Source organism: Coregonus lavaretus, assembly GCF_964263955.1.
Source record: "Coregonus lavaretus genome assembly, contig: HAP1_SCAFFOLD_611, whole genome shotgun sequence".
NCBI lineage: Eukaryota > Metazoa > Chordata > Actinopteri > Salmoniformes > Salmonidae > Coregonus > Coregonus lavaretus.
Window position 1 is genome coordinate 192545 of NW_028162780.1, and position 18689 is coordinate 211233.

At 47.1% G+C, this 18689-nt stretch overlaps 1 protein-coding gene across 1 annotated transcript in view; it reads right to left on the bottom strand.

The window, feature by feature from the left end:
* Nucleotides 1-16638, bottom strand: part of LOC311118857 (rho GTPase-activating protein 29-like) — a 62231-nt gene extending 45593 nt beyond the window's left edge. The window contains exons 1-2 of the mRNA XM_084193623.1: nucleotides 16531-16638; nucleotides 15328-15746 (exon numbers count right to left, since the gene is read on the bottom strand). Coding sequence (XP_084049749.1) covers nucleotides 15328-15673 — 346 coding nt within the window. The 5' untranslated portion in view covers nucleotides 15674-15746; nucleotides 16531-16638. The remainder of the gene's footprint in view (nucleotides 1-15327; nucleotides 15747-16530) is intronic.
* Nucleotides 16639-18689: the final 2051 nt, after the last annotated feature.

Consider the following 18689-nt stretch of genomic DNA (forward strand, 5'->3'; position numbering starts at 1 on the left):
GATAATTGGCTAGGCTAAACCTTTAAAACATAACAAGCTGGCTGACCCTCCACCCGCTCCACCCGCTCCACCCACAGAGACTAACGAACACTAGGCCTGTGGAGGAGCAGGGGTCTCGCCTGGAGGCTTTCCCCAGGGCAGGAGGCCCCCCTGAACCCTGCCACTCGCACTTTGAAGTCCCCTTTCTTGTAGATTCAGACAATAGGCTTTCATTGAAACACCAACACCCTGCTTTGATCCTTCCTTTTCATAGTGGTCAGTAGGGTAGTTATGGGGTAACCTGCCGTGTGTTGGAAGCTTCTCAGAGGGAAGTTGGTTAAGTAATAGCATCACCACACAGAGACACACACACACACTATTAGCATTACACAGCTAGCTATTAGCCATATTGATGGGCCACATCTGAGGATGTAATGTGGATATGAATGATAGTGGGCTGTGACTGGTAATGACTCTTCTATAACGCGTTATAAATCACAGCTAATCACAGGATCTCCCGTTCGCCTTTTGACCTGAAAGGAATCAGGAAGTGGAATAAGATGTAAAGAAAGGAATAGGAATGTCTAACTTCCCCCTCCATCGCCAATAGGCTAATGGCTGGCAAATCTTCACCAATCACCAACCGTCTTTCCCCATAAATGAGTAGGCCTATATCGCCAGGTGATACTACTCAGTACAGTACAACAATGTCTAGCCAGCATGCAAGGAGAGGAGTAAAATCAGGGCCTGGATCCACAAAGGGCTGACACTCCTACTCGGAGATGCTTTGTGAATATGGGCCCAAGCTCACTGGACATTTGTTCCCGACGCTGAGAGCCAGGGAAGCCACCCAGGGAACTGTTTTCCTGGTCTGTGTCCCAAATGGCCAATAGACCTCTGGTCAAAGCTAGTGCCATTTGTGGCACAGCCTTGGGCTTGGCTGGACTAGTCACTACAACTCCCTGGGCTAGTCACTACAACTCCCTGGACTAGTCACTACAACTCCCTGGGCTAGTCACTACAACTCCCTGGGCTAGTCACTACAACTCCCTAGACTAGTCACTACAACTCCCTGGGCTAGTCACTACAACTCCCTAGACTAGTCACTACAACTCCCTGGACTAGTCACTACAACTCCCTGGACTAGTCACTACAACTCCCTGGGCTAGTCACTACAACTCCCTGGACTAGTCACTACAACTCCCTGGGCTAGTCACTACAACTCCCTGGACTAGTCACTACAACTCCCTGGACTAGTCACTACAACTCCCTGGGCTAGTCACTACAACTCCCTAGACTAGTCACTACAACTCCCTGGACTAGTCACTACAACTCCCTGGACTAGTCACTACAACTCCCTGGGCTAGTCACTACAACTCCCTGGACTAGTCACTACAACTCCCTGGGCTAGTCACTACAACTCCCTGGGCTAGTCACTACAACTCCCTGGGCTAGTCACTACAACTCCCTGGGCTAGTCACTACAACTCCCTGGACTAGTCACTACAACTCCCTGGACTAGTCACTACAACTCCCTGGGCTAGTCACTACAACTCCCTGGGCTAGTCACTACAACTCCCTGGGCTAGTCACTACAACTCCCTGGACTAGTCACTACAACTCCCTGGACTAGTCACTACAACTCCCTGGACTAGTCACTACAACTCCCTGGGCTAGTCACTACAACTCCCTGGACTAGTCACTACAACTCCCTGGGCTAGTCACTACAACTCCCTGGACTAGTCACTACAACTCCCTAGACTAGTCACTACAACTCCCTGGACTAGTCACTACAACTCCCTGGACTAGTCACTACAACTCCCTGGGCTAGTCACTACAACTCCCTGGGCTAGTCACTACAACTCCCTAGACTAGTCACTACAACTCCCTAGACTAGTCACTACAACTCCCTGGACTAGTCACTACAACTCCCTGGACTAGTCACTACAACTCCCTGGGCTTGGCTGGACTAGTCACTACAACTCACTGGACTAGTCACTACAACTCCCTGGGCTAGTCACTACAACTCCCTGGGCTAGTCACTACAACTCCCTGGACTAGTCACTACAACTCCCTGGGCTAGTCACTACAACTCCCTGGACTAGTCACTACAACTCCCTGGGCTAGTCACTACAACTCCCTGGACTAGTCACTACAACTCCCTGGACTAGTCACTACAACTCCCTGGGCTAGTCACTACAACTCCCTGGACTAGTCACTACAACTCCCTCCATATTGTTTAGAGGAAGACCATCTGCTGACTCAACCGAGGGCCCCTTGTCTTTCGGTTCTGTGTGTGTGTGTCCTTTCTGCTGTGGAGTGAGATATCTGACCCTCCCAGCCAGCCATGCTTCCCGCTCAGTCTGTCCCATGTTTGTTTACTCCCAGATCAGGCCCTTGGCGACACCCCCCCCCCCTCACCCCTGCCTGCTAGGCTTAACCCTAACCAGAGTCGAGGTTGATTCCAGTTACATTCCTGTACAATTGGACATGGAATTCCTCCGTCCATAGGAATGCAATTCAATTTTAGATTTTTGGTTTGTTTACCCCCAGATCAGGCCATGCCTCTCAACTTGATCCCCTACTCAACACCCCCCTTCTCCTCCAAGGGAGTAGTCTCGATGTTAACCAGAGTTGAGGTTTGCCTTAATTCCTGCTGAATTGGACAAGTCATTTCTCTACAGGAATGCAATTCAATCCCTGAATTGGCTGGACTATTATTGCTATGCTGACCAAGAGAAAACCTCTTCACTTTCTGAGGAGATGATTTCCTTTGCTATGTCGTAATGAACTCATAACTAGACTATAAATGACCTAGAGTTATGCATTTCAAATGTGTGTCATTTAACATAAAGGGGTGTAAAAGTTACATCTGGCTATTTCCATGTAAAAGGACCCATGACCAACATCATCTGAAGTTCATAGGAGCCCATCCAATTTGGTGTCAAATGAAAGCCTTTTTTATTTATTTTTATTAAGGAATATATACATTTTTCAACCATTTTCCATCCTAAAATTTTAAATAAGCAAAGGCTTGATTTCTGGTCAAACACTATCTACTATTAGTTGACCCTTGTCAACTAATATCAACATTTATATTACATTTTGCTGAAATTATTTTCCTTCTGTAAGTTTAAGAAATATTGCCTTGTGTCTTGTCATTCATTCTGTTAAAAAACACCACATATCTTTAAGATATTTTCTAATTCTGGAGGGAGGGATAATAGTAGACCTAGAATGTAGACAAGATCTCTCTCTCTCTCTCTCTCTCTCTCTCTCTCTCTCTCTCTCTCTCTCTCTCTCTCTCTCTCTCTCTCTCTCTCTCTCTCTCTCTCTCTCTCTCTCTCTCTCTCTCTCTCTCTCTCTCTCTCTCTCTCTCTCTCTCTCTCTCTCTCTCTCTCTCTCTCTCTCTCTCTCTCTCTCTCTCTCTCTCTCTCTCTCTCTCTCTCTCTCTCTCTCTCTCTCTCTCTCTCTCTCTCTCCCCGTCTCTCTCTCTCTCTCCCCGTCTCTCTCTCTCTCTCCCTGTCTCTCTCTCTCTCTCTCTCTCTCTCTCTCTCCCTGTCTCTCTCTCTCTCTCTCTCTCTCTCTCTCTCTCTCTCTCTCTCTGTCTCTCTCTCTCTCTCTCTCTCTCTCATCCCTGTCTCTCTCTCTCTCCTCTCTCTCTCTCTCTCTCTCTCTCTCTCCTGTCTCTCTCTCTCCGTCTCTCCCTGTCTCTTCCCTCTCTCTCCGTCTCTCTCTCTCTCTCTCTCTCTCTCTTCCTGTTTCTCCCTGTCTCTTCCTCTCTCTCTCTCTCTTTCCCTGTCTCCAACTCTCTCTCTTCCCCTCTATCCTGTCTCTCACTCTCCATCTCTCCCTGTCTAACTGTCTCTCTCTCCTTGTCTCTCTCTCCGTCTCTCTCTTGCCCTCTCTCTCCCCGTCTCCCTCTCCGTTTCTCCCTGTCTCTTTCCTCTCTCTCTCTCTCTCTCTCTCTCCCTGTCTCCACTGTCTCTCTCTCTCTCTCTCTCTCTCTCTCCCCCTGTCTCTCTCCGTTTCTCCCTGTCTCCAACTCTCTCTCCCTGTCTCCAACTCTCTCTCTCTCTCGCTCTCTCTCGCGCTCTCTCTCTCTCGCGCTCTCTCCCCATCTCAGTCTCCTGTTTCTCCCCATCTCTTCCTCTCTCTCTCCGTCTCTCTCTCCCCCGTCTCTCTCTCTCTCCCTCTCCCTCCCCGTTCACCAACCGTCTCCTTCTCCCTCTCCCTTCCCGTCTCCAACTGTCTCCTTCTCCCTCTCCAACTGTCCCCTTCTCCCTCTCACTCCCCGTCTCCAACTGTCCCCTTCTCCCTCCTCACTCCCCGTCTCCAACTGTTTCCTTCTCTCTCTCACTCTCTCTCTCTCCAAATTTTTTTTAAAAACGGAAACCTGGAAAAACAAAACAGAGAAAACGGAATTTGAAGAACAAAATTAACAGAATCAGATAGGGCCCTAGTTACCATGGAATTACCCATCTCAGATCCAGCATTAGACAAAACCATACTGTAGTCTAAATCTCCTTCCATATGCCTGTGGAGAGCCAATTGTCTTGTTGAGCCCTTCGTGTGTGTGATAAAGCCTGAGCCAATCTGAAGCCAGTGATACTGCAGCTTGCCAGGGCAGGCCAGGCTGTTTGAGTAGCAGAAGCCTCAGGCTCTTCCCCTTTCTTACAACAACATACCAACAACATATCAACAACTGGCCTGTCTTGACCTGCCGATCCTCACTATTTCATCTCCAGCCTCCAAGCCTGTGTGTCAGCACAGTCAAACCTGGTGAGTGGTGACACACACACACACACCACACACACACACACACACACACACACGAATGCACAGACATATAGGCCTACGTGCGCCCTCACACACACACACACACATTCACACTATATAATAATTTGGCTCAGTGAGTCATTAAGGTGTGTGTGTGTGTGTGTGTGTGTGTGGTGTGTGTGGTGTGTGTGTGTGTGTGTGTGTGTGTGTGTGTGTGTGTGTGTGTGTGTGTGTGTGTGTGTGTGTGTGGTGTGTGTGTGTGTGTGTGGTGTGTGTGTGTGTGTGTTTCAGGGCTTAGTCTAAGGCTAAGGCCAACATCTTGCATCAACTCTCTGGTGTTCGTGGTCTGAAGCCTGTTCGCTCCACACATATCAGGCGTTGTTGAAACTAGAAAACGTTGAGACCATATTGGCTTTTGTGAGCTTTAGCCTACAGCGAGAGTGTGTTGTTGAAGGAAAAATAACATCTTTCAGCGTTGAGGTCAGAACGTGTGTCTCTCTGGCCGTTGGACTTCTGTTCCACTATGACAGAATGGCTTTAGGTTGGCCACAACGCTCCTGCGTGTCAGTGTCCTGCGTGTCTGTGTTTGTGTGTGCATGCGACGACTCTGGCTATTTCTAGTGTGCGTGCGTTTGTGTGTGTGTGCGGTTGTGGGTTTGTGTGTGTGTGTGTGTGTGTGTGCGGTGTGTGCGACTATGCATGCTATGCAGTGTCCCAAGTGACCACTTAGCAACACTTAGCCTAACAAATGGTTTAGAGTATAGACTACCCAGAGAGAAGAGGCCTCTAAGCCTCATCATGGTTTACTGGGCCTGCTGCCTCATCACGGTTTACTGGTCCTGCTGCCTCATCACGGTTTACTGGGCCTGCTGCCTCATCACGGTTTACTGGGCCTGCTGCCTCATCACGGTTTACTGGGCCTGCTGCCTCATCACGGTTTACTGGGCCTGCTGCCTCATCACGGTTTACTGGGCCTGCTGCCTCATCACGGTTTACTGGGCCTGCTGCCTCATCATGGTTTACTGGGCCTGCTGCCTCATCATGGTTTACTGGGCCTGCTGCCTCATCATGGTTTACTGGGTCTGCTGCCTCATCATGGTTTACTGGGCCTGCTGCCTCATCATGGTTTACTGGGTCTGCTGCCTCATCATGGTTTACTGGGTCTGCTGCCTCATCATGGTTTACTGGGCCTGCGACTGTGTTACAGTCTCTCTGTTTACCGTCTGTAATGCTTACCGTCTGTGTTACTGTCTGTATTAGGGTCTTTTTTAAAATAATAGTCTGGACCGTGTGGTGTCTGGAGTCTGGACCGTGTGGTGTCTGGAGTCTGGACCGTGTGATGTCTGGACCGTGTGGTGTCTGGAGTCTGGACCGTGTGGTGTCTGGAGTCTGGACTGTGTGGTGTCTGGAGTCTGGACTATGTGATGTCTGGACCGTGTGGTGTCTGGAGTCTGGACCGTGTGGTGTCTGGAGTCTGGACCGTGTGGTGTCTGGAGTCTGGACCGTGTGGTGTCTGGAGTCTGGACCGTGTGGTGTCTGGAGTCTGGACTGTGTGGTGTCTGGAGTCTGGACCGTGTGGTGTCTGGAGTCTGGACCGTGTGGTGTCTGGAGTCTGGACCGTGTGGTGTCTGGACCGTATGGTGTCTGGAGTCTGGACCGTATGGGGTCTGGAGTCTGGACCGTATGGTGTCTGGAGTCTGGACCGTGTGGTGTCTGGACCGTGTGGTGTCTGGAGTCTGGACCGTGTGGTGTCTGGAGTCTGGACCGTGTGGTGTCTGGAGTCTGGACCGTGTGGTGTCTGGAGTCTGGACCGTGTGGTGTCTGGAGTCTGGACCGTGTGGTGTCTGGTCTAGAGGTGTGTCTCCTCTCTTAACAAGGAAAAAGGAGAGGAAAAGGTGGAGAGGAGGAACAGGACTTTCCCAAATTAGGATGATGAACATGTGTTTTTAAAATCTCCACCTTTGATTTACAACGAAAATGATAAGCACACACAAACACAAACACACAAACTTAGAAATGATTAGAAAGGTTCTATCTCTAGACCTCATTGATCGTCCACAGCAACCTGACCTACAACAACAGAAACAGAAACACGGGGAATTGTTTGGTCAGGATCCCTAACACTTCCTGTCTGTCTGTCTGTCTGTCTGTCTGTCTGTCTGTCTGTCTGTCTGTCTGTCTGTCTGTCTGTCTGTCTGTCTGTCTGTCTGTCTGTCTGTCTGTCTGTCTGTCTGTCTGTCTGTCTGTCTGTCTGTCTGTCTGTCTGTCTGTCTGTCTGTCTGTCTGTCTGTCTGTCTGTCTGTCTGTCTGTCTGTCTGTCTATACCAGGGGTCTCCAACATGTAGATCGTGCCGCCCACCTATGGGTATTTGCTAATCAATTCTGAAAGTACATGCATTTTTTTCAATTTTATTAAATAATGGATTTAATGGTGCTCCGTGGGATGTTCAAAGTTTCTGATATTTTTTTATAACCCAACCCTGATCTGTACTTCTCCACAACTTTGTCCCTGGCCTGTTTGGAGAGCTCCTTGGTCTTCATGGTGCCGCTTGCTTGGTGGTGCCCCTTGCTTAGTGGTGTTGCAGACTCTGGGGCCTTTCAGAACAGGTGTGTGTATATATACTAAGATCATGTGACAGATCATGTGACACTTAGATGGCACACAGGTGGACTTTATTTAACAAATTATGTGACTTCTGAAGGTAATTGGTTGCACCAGATCTTATTTAGGGGATTACATTTGGCAGGAGGATAGGAAGTGCAGCTCAGTTTCCACCTCATTTTGTGGGCAGTGTGCACATAGCTTGTCTTCTCTTGAGAGCCATGTCTGGCTTCGGCAGCCTTTCTCAATAGCTTTTTGAAAAAAAAATACCTGTTCAGGTGGGACAGAGTTTTTGGCCTACAGCATGACATCACAATCTGATTGGATTATTCTGACCAATGTCCAGTCACCTATTATTTGCATATGTATTATCCTACTTTGAAGGGGTAACCGGGGTAGGCTCTAGAGCCTAGACGATCCTATCCGTCAATCAGAGCTGTGTATGTAAATAGCCAACACTACCTGTCAAAAGTTTTAGAACACCTACTCATTCAAGGGTTTTTCTTTATTTGTACTATGTTCTACATTGTAGAATAGTAGTGAAGACATCAAAACTATGAAATAACACATTTGGAATCATGTAGTAACCAAAAAAGTGTTAAACAAATGAAAATATATTTTATATTTGAAATTCTTCGAATAGCCACCCTTTGTCTTGATGACAGCTTTGCACACTCTTGGCATTCTCTCAACCAGCTTCATGAGGTAGTCACCTGGAATGCAGTTCAATTAACAGGTGTGCCTTCTTAAAAGTACATTTGTGGAATTTCTTTCCTTCTTAATGCGTTTGAGCCAATCAGTTGTGTTGTGACAAGGTAGGGGGGGTATACAGAAGATAGCCCTATTTGGTAAAATACCATATTATGGCAAGAACAGCTCAAATAAGCAAAGAGAAATGACTGTCCATCATTACTTTAAGACATGAAGGTCAGTCAATCCGGAAAATGTCAAGAACTTTGAAAGTTTCTTCAAATCAAATCAAATTTTATTGGCCACATGCGCCGAATACAACAGGTGCAGACATTACAGTGAAATGCTTACTTACAGCCCTTAACCAACAGTGCATTTATTTTTAATAAAAAAGTAAAATAAAACAACAACAAACAAGTGTTGAGAATAAAATAAAATAACAGTAGGGAGGCTATATATACAGGGGGGTACCGGTGCAGAGTCAATGTGCGGGGGCACCGGCTAGTTGAGGTAGTTGAAGTAATATGTACATGTGGGTAGAGTTCTTCAAGTGCAGTCGCAAAAACCATCAAGTGCATGGCCAGGCACGACTCCAACACCATCATTAAGTTTGCCGACGACACAACAGTGGTAGGCCTGATCACTGACAACGATGAGACAGCCTATAGGGAGGAGGTCAGAGACCTGGCCGTGTGGTGCCAAGATAACAACCTCTCCCTCAACGTGATCAAGACAAAGGAGATGATTGTGGACTACAGGAAGAAAAAAAAAGAGGACTGAGCACGCCCCCATTTTCATCGACGGGGCTGTAGTGGAACAGGTTGAGAGCTTCAAGTTCCTTGGTGTCCACATCACCAACGAACTATCATGGTCCAAACACACCAAGACAGTCGTGAAGAGGGCACAACAACGTCTATTCCCCCTCAGGAGACTGAAAAGACTTGGCATGGGTCCTCAGATCCTCAAAAAGTTCTACAGCTGCACCATCGAGAGCATCCTGACTGGTTGCATCACTGCCTGGTATGGCAACTGCTCGGCCTCCGACCGCAAGGCACTACAGAGGGTAGTGCGTACGGCTCAGTACATCACTGGGGTCAAGCTTCCTGCCATCCAGGACCTCTATACCAGGCGGTGTCAGAGGAAGGCCCTAAAAATTGTCAATGACTCAAGCCACCCTAGTCATAGACTGTTCTCTCTGCTACCGCACGGCAAGTGGTACCGGAGCGCCAAGTCTAGGTCCAAAAGGCTTCTCAACAGCTTCTACCCCCAAGCCATAAGACTCCTGAACAGCTAATCATGGCTACCCGGACTATTTGCACTTTTACGCTGCTGCAACTCTGTTTACTATTTATGCATAGTCACTTTAACTCTACCCACATGTACATATGACCTCAATTACCTCGACTAGCCGGTGCCCCCGCACATTGACTCTGTACCGGTACCCCCCTGTATATAGCCTCTCTACTGTTATCACACTGACTCTGTACCGGTACCCCCCTGTATATAGCCTCTCTACTGTTATCACACTGACTCTGTACCGGTACCCCCTGTATATAGCCTCCCTACTGTTATTTCCCATTGACTCTGTCCCGGTACCCCCCTGTATATAGCCTCTGTCCCGGTACCCCCCTGTATATAGCCTCCCTACTGCTATTTTATTTTACTGCTGCTCTTTAGCTATTTGCTTTTATTTTTTATTTTTTCTTAATTAACACTTTTTTATTTTACATTTTTCTTTAAAAAACGGCATTGTTGGTTAAGGGCTTGTAAGTAAGCATTTCACTGTACTGTCTACACCTGTTGTATTCGGCGCATGTGGCAAATACAATTTGATTTGATTTGACATTTCACATATAGTGGTGATCCTAACTGACATGAGACAGGGAACTTTTACTAGGATTAAATGTCAGGAATTGTGAAAAACTGAGTTTAAATGTATTTGGCTAAGGTGTATGTAAACATCCGACTACAACTGTATATTTGAGATTCTTCAAATAGCCACCCTTTGCCTTAATGACAGCTTTGCACACTCTTGGCATTCTCTCAACTCGCTTCATGAGGTTAACAGGTGTACCTTCTTAAAGGTGAATTTGTGGAAATTCTTTCCTTCTTAATGCGTTTGAGCCAATCAGTTGTGTTGTGACAAGGTAGGGGTGGTATACAGAAGATAGCCCTATTTGGTAAAAGACCAAGTCCATATTATGGCAAGAACAGCTCAAATAAGCAAAGAGAAACAACAGTCCATCATTACTTTAAGACATGAATGTCAGTCAATACGGAAAAAGTGCAGTCGCAAAAACCATCAAGCACTATGATGAAACTGGCTCTCATGAGGACCGCCACAGGAATGGAAGACCCAGAGTTACCTCTGCTGCAGAGGATAACTTCATTAGAGTTACCAGCCTCAGAAATTGCAGCTCAAATAAATGCTTCACAGAGTTCAAGTAACAGACACATCTCAACATCAACTGTTCAGAGGAGACTGTGTGAATCAGGCCTTCATGGTCGAATTGCTGCAAAGAAACCACTACTAAAGGACACCAATAGGAAGAAGAGACTTGCTTGGGCCAAGAAACACGAGCAATGGACATTAGACCGGTGGAAATTTGTCCTTCGGTCTGGAGTCCAAATTGGAGATTTTTGGTTCCTTCCGCTGTGTCTTTGTGAGACGCAGTGTGGGTGAACGGAAGATCTCTGCATGTGTATTTCCCCACCGTAAAGCATGGAGGAGGATGTGTTATGGTGTGGGGGTGCTTTGCTGGTGACACTGTCTGTGATTTATTTAGAATTCAAGGTTCATACTTAACCAGCATGGCTACTACAGCATTCTGCTGGGATTCATCCGTGAAGAGCACACTTCTCCATTTTGCCAGTGGCCATCGAAGGTGAGCATTTGCCCACTGAAGTCAACGCCGAATTGCAGTCAGGTCAAGCTTTTTGAAAAAAAATACCTGTTCAGGTGGGACAGAGTTTTTGGCCTACAGCATGACATCACAATCTGATTGGATTATTCTGACCAATTATTTGCATATGTATTCTCCTACTTTGAAGGGGTAAGAATGTGTATTTCCCACCGTAAAGCATGGAGGAGGAGGTGTTATCGTGTGGGGGTGCTTTGCTGGTGACACTGTCTGTGATTTATTAAGAATTCAAGGCACACTTAACCAGCATGGCTACCACAGCATTCTGCAGCAATACACCATCACATCTGGTTTGGGCTTAGTGGGACTATCATTTGTTTTTCAACAGGACAATAACCCAACACACCTCCAGGCTGTGTAAGGGCTATTTTACCAAGAAGAAGAGTGATGGAGTGCTGCATCAGATGACCTGGCCTCCACAATCCCCCGACCTCAACCAAAATGAGATAGTTTGGGAATAAGCGGACGGCAGAGTGAAGGAAAAGCAGCCAACAAGTGCTCAGCCTATGTGGGAACTCCTTCAAGACTGTTGGAAAAGCATTCCAGATGAAGCTGGTTGAGAGAATGACAAGAGTGTGCAAAGCTGTCATCAAGGCAAAGGGTGGCTATTTGAAGAATCTCAAATATAAAATATATTTTGATTTGTTTAACACTTTTCTGGTTACTACATGATTCCATATGTGTTATTTCATCGTTTTGATGTCTTCACTATTATTCTACAATGTAGAAAATATTAAAAAATTAAGAAAAACCCTTGAATGAGTAGGTGTTCTAAAACTTTTGACCGGTAGTGTATATTTAAATTTGTATCAACACACCCACACTATCAGACTGAGCATTTCAATGGCAAAAGGAGGCGCAGGGAAATAAATGATAAAAAAGTATATTTGGCGCCATTTTCATGAAATAAACACAATGATTTATTGGACATCCAGTGATGATTTAAAAATACAATTAAAGAGACGTTAAAAGGTCCAATGCAGCCGTTTTTATCTCAAAATCAAATCATTTCTGGTTAATAATTAAGTACCTTACGGTGATTGTTTTCAATTAAAATTGTCAAAATAGAAACAAAAATAGCTTCTTAGCAAAGAGCAATTTCTGAAGCAAGAATTTTTGCTAGGACTGTCTGGGAGTGGTCTGAGTGGGGAGAGGAAAACTGAAAACTAGCTGTTATTGGCAGAGAGGTTTGGAACTCTCTTTCTTACAGCGGCGCTCCTAGTGGCCGGGGACTTTAATGCATGCAAACTTAAATCAGTTTTACCTAATTTATACATGTGCAACCAGAGGGAAAAAAACTCTAGACCACCTTTACTCCACACACAGAGACGCATACAAAGCTCTTCCTCGTTCTCCATTTGGCAAATCTGACCATAATTCTATCCTCCTGATTCCATCATGACTATCATGGTCCAAACACACCAAGACAGTCATGAAGAGGGCACGACAAAGCCTATTCCCCCTCAGGAGACTGAAAAGATTTGGCATGGGTCCTCAGATCCTCAAAAAGTTATACAGCTGTACCATCGAGAGCATCCTGACTGGTTGCATCACTGCCTGGTATGGCAACTGCTCGGCCTCCGACCGCAAGGCGCTACAGAGGGTAGTGCGTACGGCCCAGTACATCACTGGGGCCAAGCTTCCTGCCATCCAGGACCTCTATACCAGGCGGTGTCAGAGGAAAGTCCCAAAAAATGGTCAAAGACTCCAGTCACCCAAGTCATAGACTGTTCTCTCTGCTACCACATGGCAAGCGGTACCCCTACACCCGTTGTATTCGGCGCCATGTGACAAATACAATTTGATTTGATTTATTGGTCTATTAACTAGCCTAATTTACCGTTTGGTGATGTCACCAGGCAGGCCAAAACTCTATCCCACCAAAACAGCTGCACTGGGCCTTTAAGAATTTCCACTGGAAATTGTAGAAAAACACATTAAGTTGAAGAACAGTGCAGATTCAACGTTTGGAAAGAGAATGACGGTTTGTGTTGTTTGTGGAGGTTACACTCCTCCAGAGAGAGAGAGCGAGAGAGCGAGAGAGCGAGAGAGCGAGAGAGAGAGAGAGAGAGAGAGAGAGAGAGAGAGAGAGAGAGAGAGAGAGAGAGAGAGAGAGAGAGAGAGAGAGAGAGAGAGAGGATAAGGACCTACAACCCACTCCCATTCAAAGAGTCCTGTTCAGTAGCCATATAAAATTTTAACTCAACACTTTCTGCTCCCGGATATGGAAATTAACCTTCCTGTTGGACAAGCTCAGGTAGTAGGCCTACTTCCTGAGTTTCAAATTTAAACGTTTTCCCACATTTCATGTCAACTGAACATGACCCCTGAACCGACATGGCAACAACCTAGTCCTCTACATACCTGGGTCATGTTCAGTCTGGAGGAAAACACCACACTTTTTAGTTCTGGAGTTTCTCCTGTTTAGTACCTACTGAACACAACCCTGAATGGGCGTAACAGTAACCCAGACCTGGACCTGTAGCTGTGGAGTCATTGACCTAGTGGACAGGACAGGGAGAGCAGAGCGGAACGCTAAGCTAACGCTGTGGAGTCACTGACCTAGTGGACCGGACAGGGAGAGCAGAGTGGAGCGCTAAGCTAACGCTGTGTAGCTGTGGAGTCATTGACCTAGTGGACCGGACAGGGAGAGCAGAGCGGAATGCTAAGCTAACGCTGTGGAGTCACTGACCTAGTGGACAGGACATGGAGAGCAGAGCGGAGCGCTAAGCTAACGCTGTGGAGTCACTGACCTAGTGGACAGGACAGGGAGAGCAGAGTGGAACGCTAAACTAACGCTGTGTAGCTGTGGAATCACCGACCTAGTGGACCAGACAGGGAGAGCAGAGCGGAACGCTAAGCTAACGCTGTGGAGTCACTGACCTAGTGGACAGGACAGGGAGAGCAGAGCGGAACGCTAAGCTAACGCTGTGGAGTCACTGACCTAGTGGACAGGACAGGGAGAGCAGAGCGGAGCGCTAAGCTAACGCTGTGGAGTCATTGACCTAGTGGACCGGACAGGGAGAGCAGAGCGGAGCGCTAAGCTAACGCTGTGGAGTCACTGACCTAGTGGACAGGACAGGGAGAGCAGAGCGGAGCGCTAAGCTAACGCTGTGGAGTCACTGACCTAGTGGACAGGACAGGGAGAGAAGAGCGGAACGCTAAGCTAACGCTGTGGAGTCACTGACCTAGTGGACAGGACAGGGAGAGCAGAGCGGAGCGCTAAGCTAACGCTGTGGAGTCACTGACCTAGTGGACAGGACAGGGAGAGAAGAGCGGAACGCTAAGCTAACGCTGTGGAGTCACTGACCTAGTGGACCGGACAGGGAGAGCAGAGCGGAGCGCTAAGCTAACGCTGTGTAGCTGTGGAGTCACTAACCTAGTGGACAGGACAGGGAGAGCAGAGCGGAACGCTAAGCTAACGCTGTGGAGTCACTGACCTAGTGGACAGGACAGGGAGAGCAGAGCGGAACGCTAAGCTAACGCTGTGGAGTCACTGACCTAGTGGACCGGACAGGGAGAGCAGAGCGGAACGCTAAGCTAACGCTGTGGAGTCACCAACCTAGTGGACAGGACAGGGAGAGCAGAGCGGAACGCTAAGCTAACGCTGTGGAGTCACTGACCTAGTGGACCGGACAGGGAGAGCAGAGCGGAGCGCTAAGCTAACGCTGTGTAGCTGTGGAGTCACTGACCTAGTGGACCGGACAGGGAGAGCAGAGCGGAACGCTAAGCTAACGCTGTGGAGTCACTGACCTAGTGGACAGGACAGGGAGAGCAGAGCGGAACGCTAAGCTAACGCTGTGGAGTCACTGACCTAGTGGACCGGACAGGGAGAGCAGAGCGGAGCGCTAAGCTAACGCTGTGGAGTCACTGACCTAGTGGACCGGACAGGGAGAGCAGAGCGGAGCGCTAAACTAACGCTGTGTAGCTGTGGAGTCACTGACCTAGTGGACAGGACAGGAAGAGCAGAGCGGAGCGCTAAGCTAACGCTGTGTCAGCACCATGGTTGCCAGCCCTCTCTAGGAGCTGACACTTTACATGGCTGGCTCTGACCTGCACTAGCCTTTGTTATATTGCTTTAACAAGACAGTGTGTACACACGTACACACACACACACACACACACAGACAAAAAGCGAGATACAGACACACACAGCACACATGCTACTTCTGAGAAACCTTAGCATAATGTAGCCTACTGTACCTAGCCTAAAAGGTATTCACAACCAACCAAGCACCCTGCAACACACTATGTACTAGTACAGTAACCACTAGGCCTTCCTGGTCTCACCCTATGATCTCTGGTCAAAGGTAATGCACTTAAATAGGCTACCATTTGGTACGCGGCCCCAGACTCACCTTTAGAATGGAATGCTTCTTTAAGGCTGAGCAGCACATCTGCGAACCTCCGTACGTCATTCACCAGCTGCATCACATAGTCCGGATCCACCCCAGACGCTCCTACCACGGTGGACCCAAGCCCCATACTCCCCAGAGGGTTGGTGGTCCTGGAGCTTCGGCCCATGTCCCAGGTCTTAGTTGACCCAGCAGAGAGTGACCCTGTGTCGGGGTTGGAGAGGCGAGACGGGCCCTGGGTGGTGAAGCTGGAGCGATGCTGTTTGTTCTGTTGGTGTTCAGTATTATCCCCTCTTCCTCCTCCTCCTCCTCCTCCTCCACCAGTACCACTGCTGCTCTTCCGTAACATCCCAGAGGGTCACTGCCTCCCAGTTCTTGCCTTGCTAGCCCGTTGTCACCGGTGACACTCTACCTACAGTATGCTACAGGTCAATAGGCTGTGTTAGCCCCCATGTGGGTGGTCCACACCGGTCCTAAGTCCCAGGTTGGCCCTAAAACACTAGATTCTTGTGTCGTTCGTTTGTTTGTTTGACTAGCTTATTTTCTGGCCATGTTATTTAACTTTCTTTTATTTTCTGTCATATCTCATGTTTGTTATGTGTGTAAATAAATGAAGCGATATTGAAGAGAATTTAGCAAGTATTAGTAACATGAAGTTAAATAGCTAGCTAGCTAGTTACAGTGTAGTTGGTCAACATGTGTTACAATGTTCTTCCAACTGTTAGCTACACCTGTAACATGTCCTGTTATTGATTTTATGTTAGCTACACCTGTAAAATGTCCTGTTATTGATTTTATGTTAGCTACACCTGTAAAATGTCCTGTTATTGATTGTAGGCCACCTCACCTACTGTAGAATCGACGGGGACCCGCTCTACTTCTAGCACTAACGTTACACCCGAAAAATAGCTGCCTACCTTTTAATAATGCAACAGCTGTAACGTTATTTATTTAACAATGTAGATAATAAATGTGCAATCAAAAGTCAATGATAAAACTAGCTGAAGGATGTTATCTAAAATAGCAATTCATAATTGTAGCTTGCTAGCTTGAGTTTAGAAGAAGAAAAATAACCTTGTGTAGGCTATCTAGCTAACCCATAAAGCAGGGAGTCTTCTCTGTGCTCTGCCGTGATGGCATCCCGGATAGCTCGGGTCGACCGCTAGCCAGAAGCATTTCTTCTCGCTACCAGAAACATAAACTCACCTGACTTGTACTTCAGTGGCATTCTCAAGAAAAGTTATTTATACAATCCAAAACGAATGGAGAAAAAAAAATCACATCTTTCAACTAGCTTTGGTCGGGTGTATTTTGAGTCGTTTAGCTACGCTTGCGTTCACAACTTTACTAGTGTAGCCTCCAGTCACGTGACGCTGAAAACCAGCCTACTTTTTACTGGCTGCCCTCACAGCTTCTACAATCTGTCATCTATGCGCCCTCACAGCTTCTACAATCTGTCATCTATGCTCCATGCCTCTACTGTCTACTCTGGCTGCCCTCACAGCTTCTACAATCTGTCATCTATGCTCCATGCCTCTACTGTCTACTCTGGCTTCCCTCACAGCTTCTACAATCTGTCATCTATGCTCCATGCCTCTACTGTCTACTCTGGCTACCCTCACAGCTTCTACAATCTGTCATCTATGCTCCATGCCTCTACTGTCTACTCTGGCTGCCCTCACAGCTTCTACAATCTGTCATCTATGCTCCATTCCTCTACTGTCTACTCTGGCTGCCCTCACAGCTTCTACAATCTGTCATCTATGCTCCATGCCTCTACTATCTACTCTGGCTGCCCTCACAGCTTCTACAATCTGTCATCTATGCTCCATGCCTCTACTGTCTACTCTGGCTGCCCTCACAGCTTCTACAATCTGTCATCTATGCTCCATGCCTCTACTGTCTAGTCTGGCTGCCCTCACAGCTTCTACAATCTGTCATCTATGCTCCATGCCTCTACTGTCTACAATTACGTTTTTATTTTACACCGTGTCCGTGAACCACGACACGTTCACGTGTTGCGATAAATGCATTTGTAGATAAAGTTTGATGTAGAATGCAGTAATGTAAGTCGCCCAATTTGTAAGTCGCTCTGGATGAGAGCGTCTGCTAAATGATATAAATGTAAATGTAAATGTAGGATAATGATGGTTTAGTAAGTTTTAACATAAGTGTGTTTAGTAACACTGTAATAACGCATTCACACTGAACAAAAATATAAACACAACATGCAACAATTTCAAAGATTGTACTGAGTTACAGTTCATATAAGAAAATCAGTCAATTTAAATACATTCATTAGGCCCTAATCTATGGATTTCACATGACTGGGAATACAGATATGCATCTGTTGGTCACAGATACCTTTAAAAAAAAGGTAGGAGCGTGGATCAGAAAACCGGCCCTTATTGGGCTGAATAAAGCATATTCCTTCTTCACACTCCTGCGCCTGACTCCATCCATCCCATCATCACAATGCTGGCCATGGAAGAATCAAATCAAATGCCGAATAAGACAGGTGTAGACCTTACAGTGAAATACTTACAAGCCCTTAACCAACAATGCAGTTTTAAGAAAAATAAGTGTTAAGTAAAAAATTGATAAGTAAAAAATAAAAAAATAATTAAAGAGCAGCAGTAAAATACCAGTAGCGAAGCAATACAAGGGGTACCGGTACAGAGTCAATGTGCAGGGGGCACAGGTTAGTCAAGGTAATATGTACATGTAGGTAGAGTTAAAGTGACTATGCATAGATAATAAACAGATGGTAGCAGCAGCGTAAAAGAGGAGGTGGGGGGGGTGGGGGGGGGGAACAATGCAAATTATCTGGGTAGCCATTTGATTAACTGTTCAACAGTCTTATGGCATTGGGGATATAAGCTGTTAAGGAGCCTTTTGGACCTAGACTTGGCGCTCCGGTACCGCTTGCCGTGCGATAGCAGAGAGAACAGTCTATGACTAGGGTGGCTGGAGTCTTTGGCAATTTCTTGGGCCTTCCTCTGACACCACCTGGTATAGAGGTCCTGGATGGCAGGAAGCTTGGCCCCAGTGATGTACTGGGCCGTACGCACTACCCTCTGTAGTGCCTTGCGGTCGGAGGCCGAGCAGTTGCCATACCAGGCGGTGATGCAACCAGTCAGGATGCTCTCGATGGTACAGCTGTATAACTTTTTGAGGACCTGAGGACCCATGCCAAATCTTTTCAGTCTCCTGAGGGGGAATAGGCTTTGTCGTGCCCTCTTCACGACTGTCTTGTTGTGTTTGGACCATGATAGTTTGTTGGTGATGTGGACACCAAGGAACTTGAAACTCTCAACCTGTTCCACTACAGCCCCGTCGATGGGACATTTTCAGCTTCCAGGAAT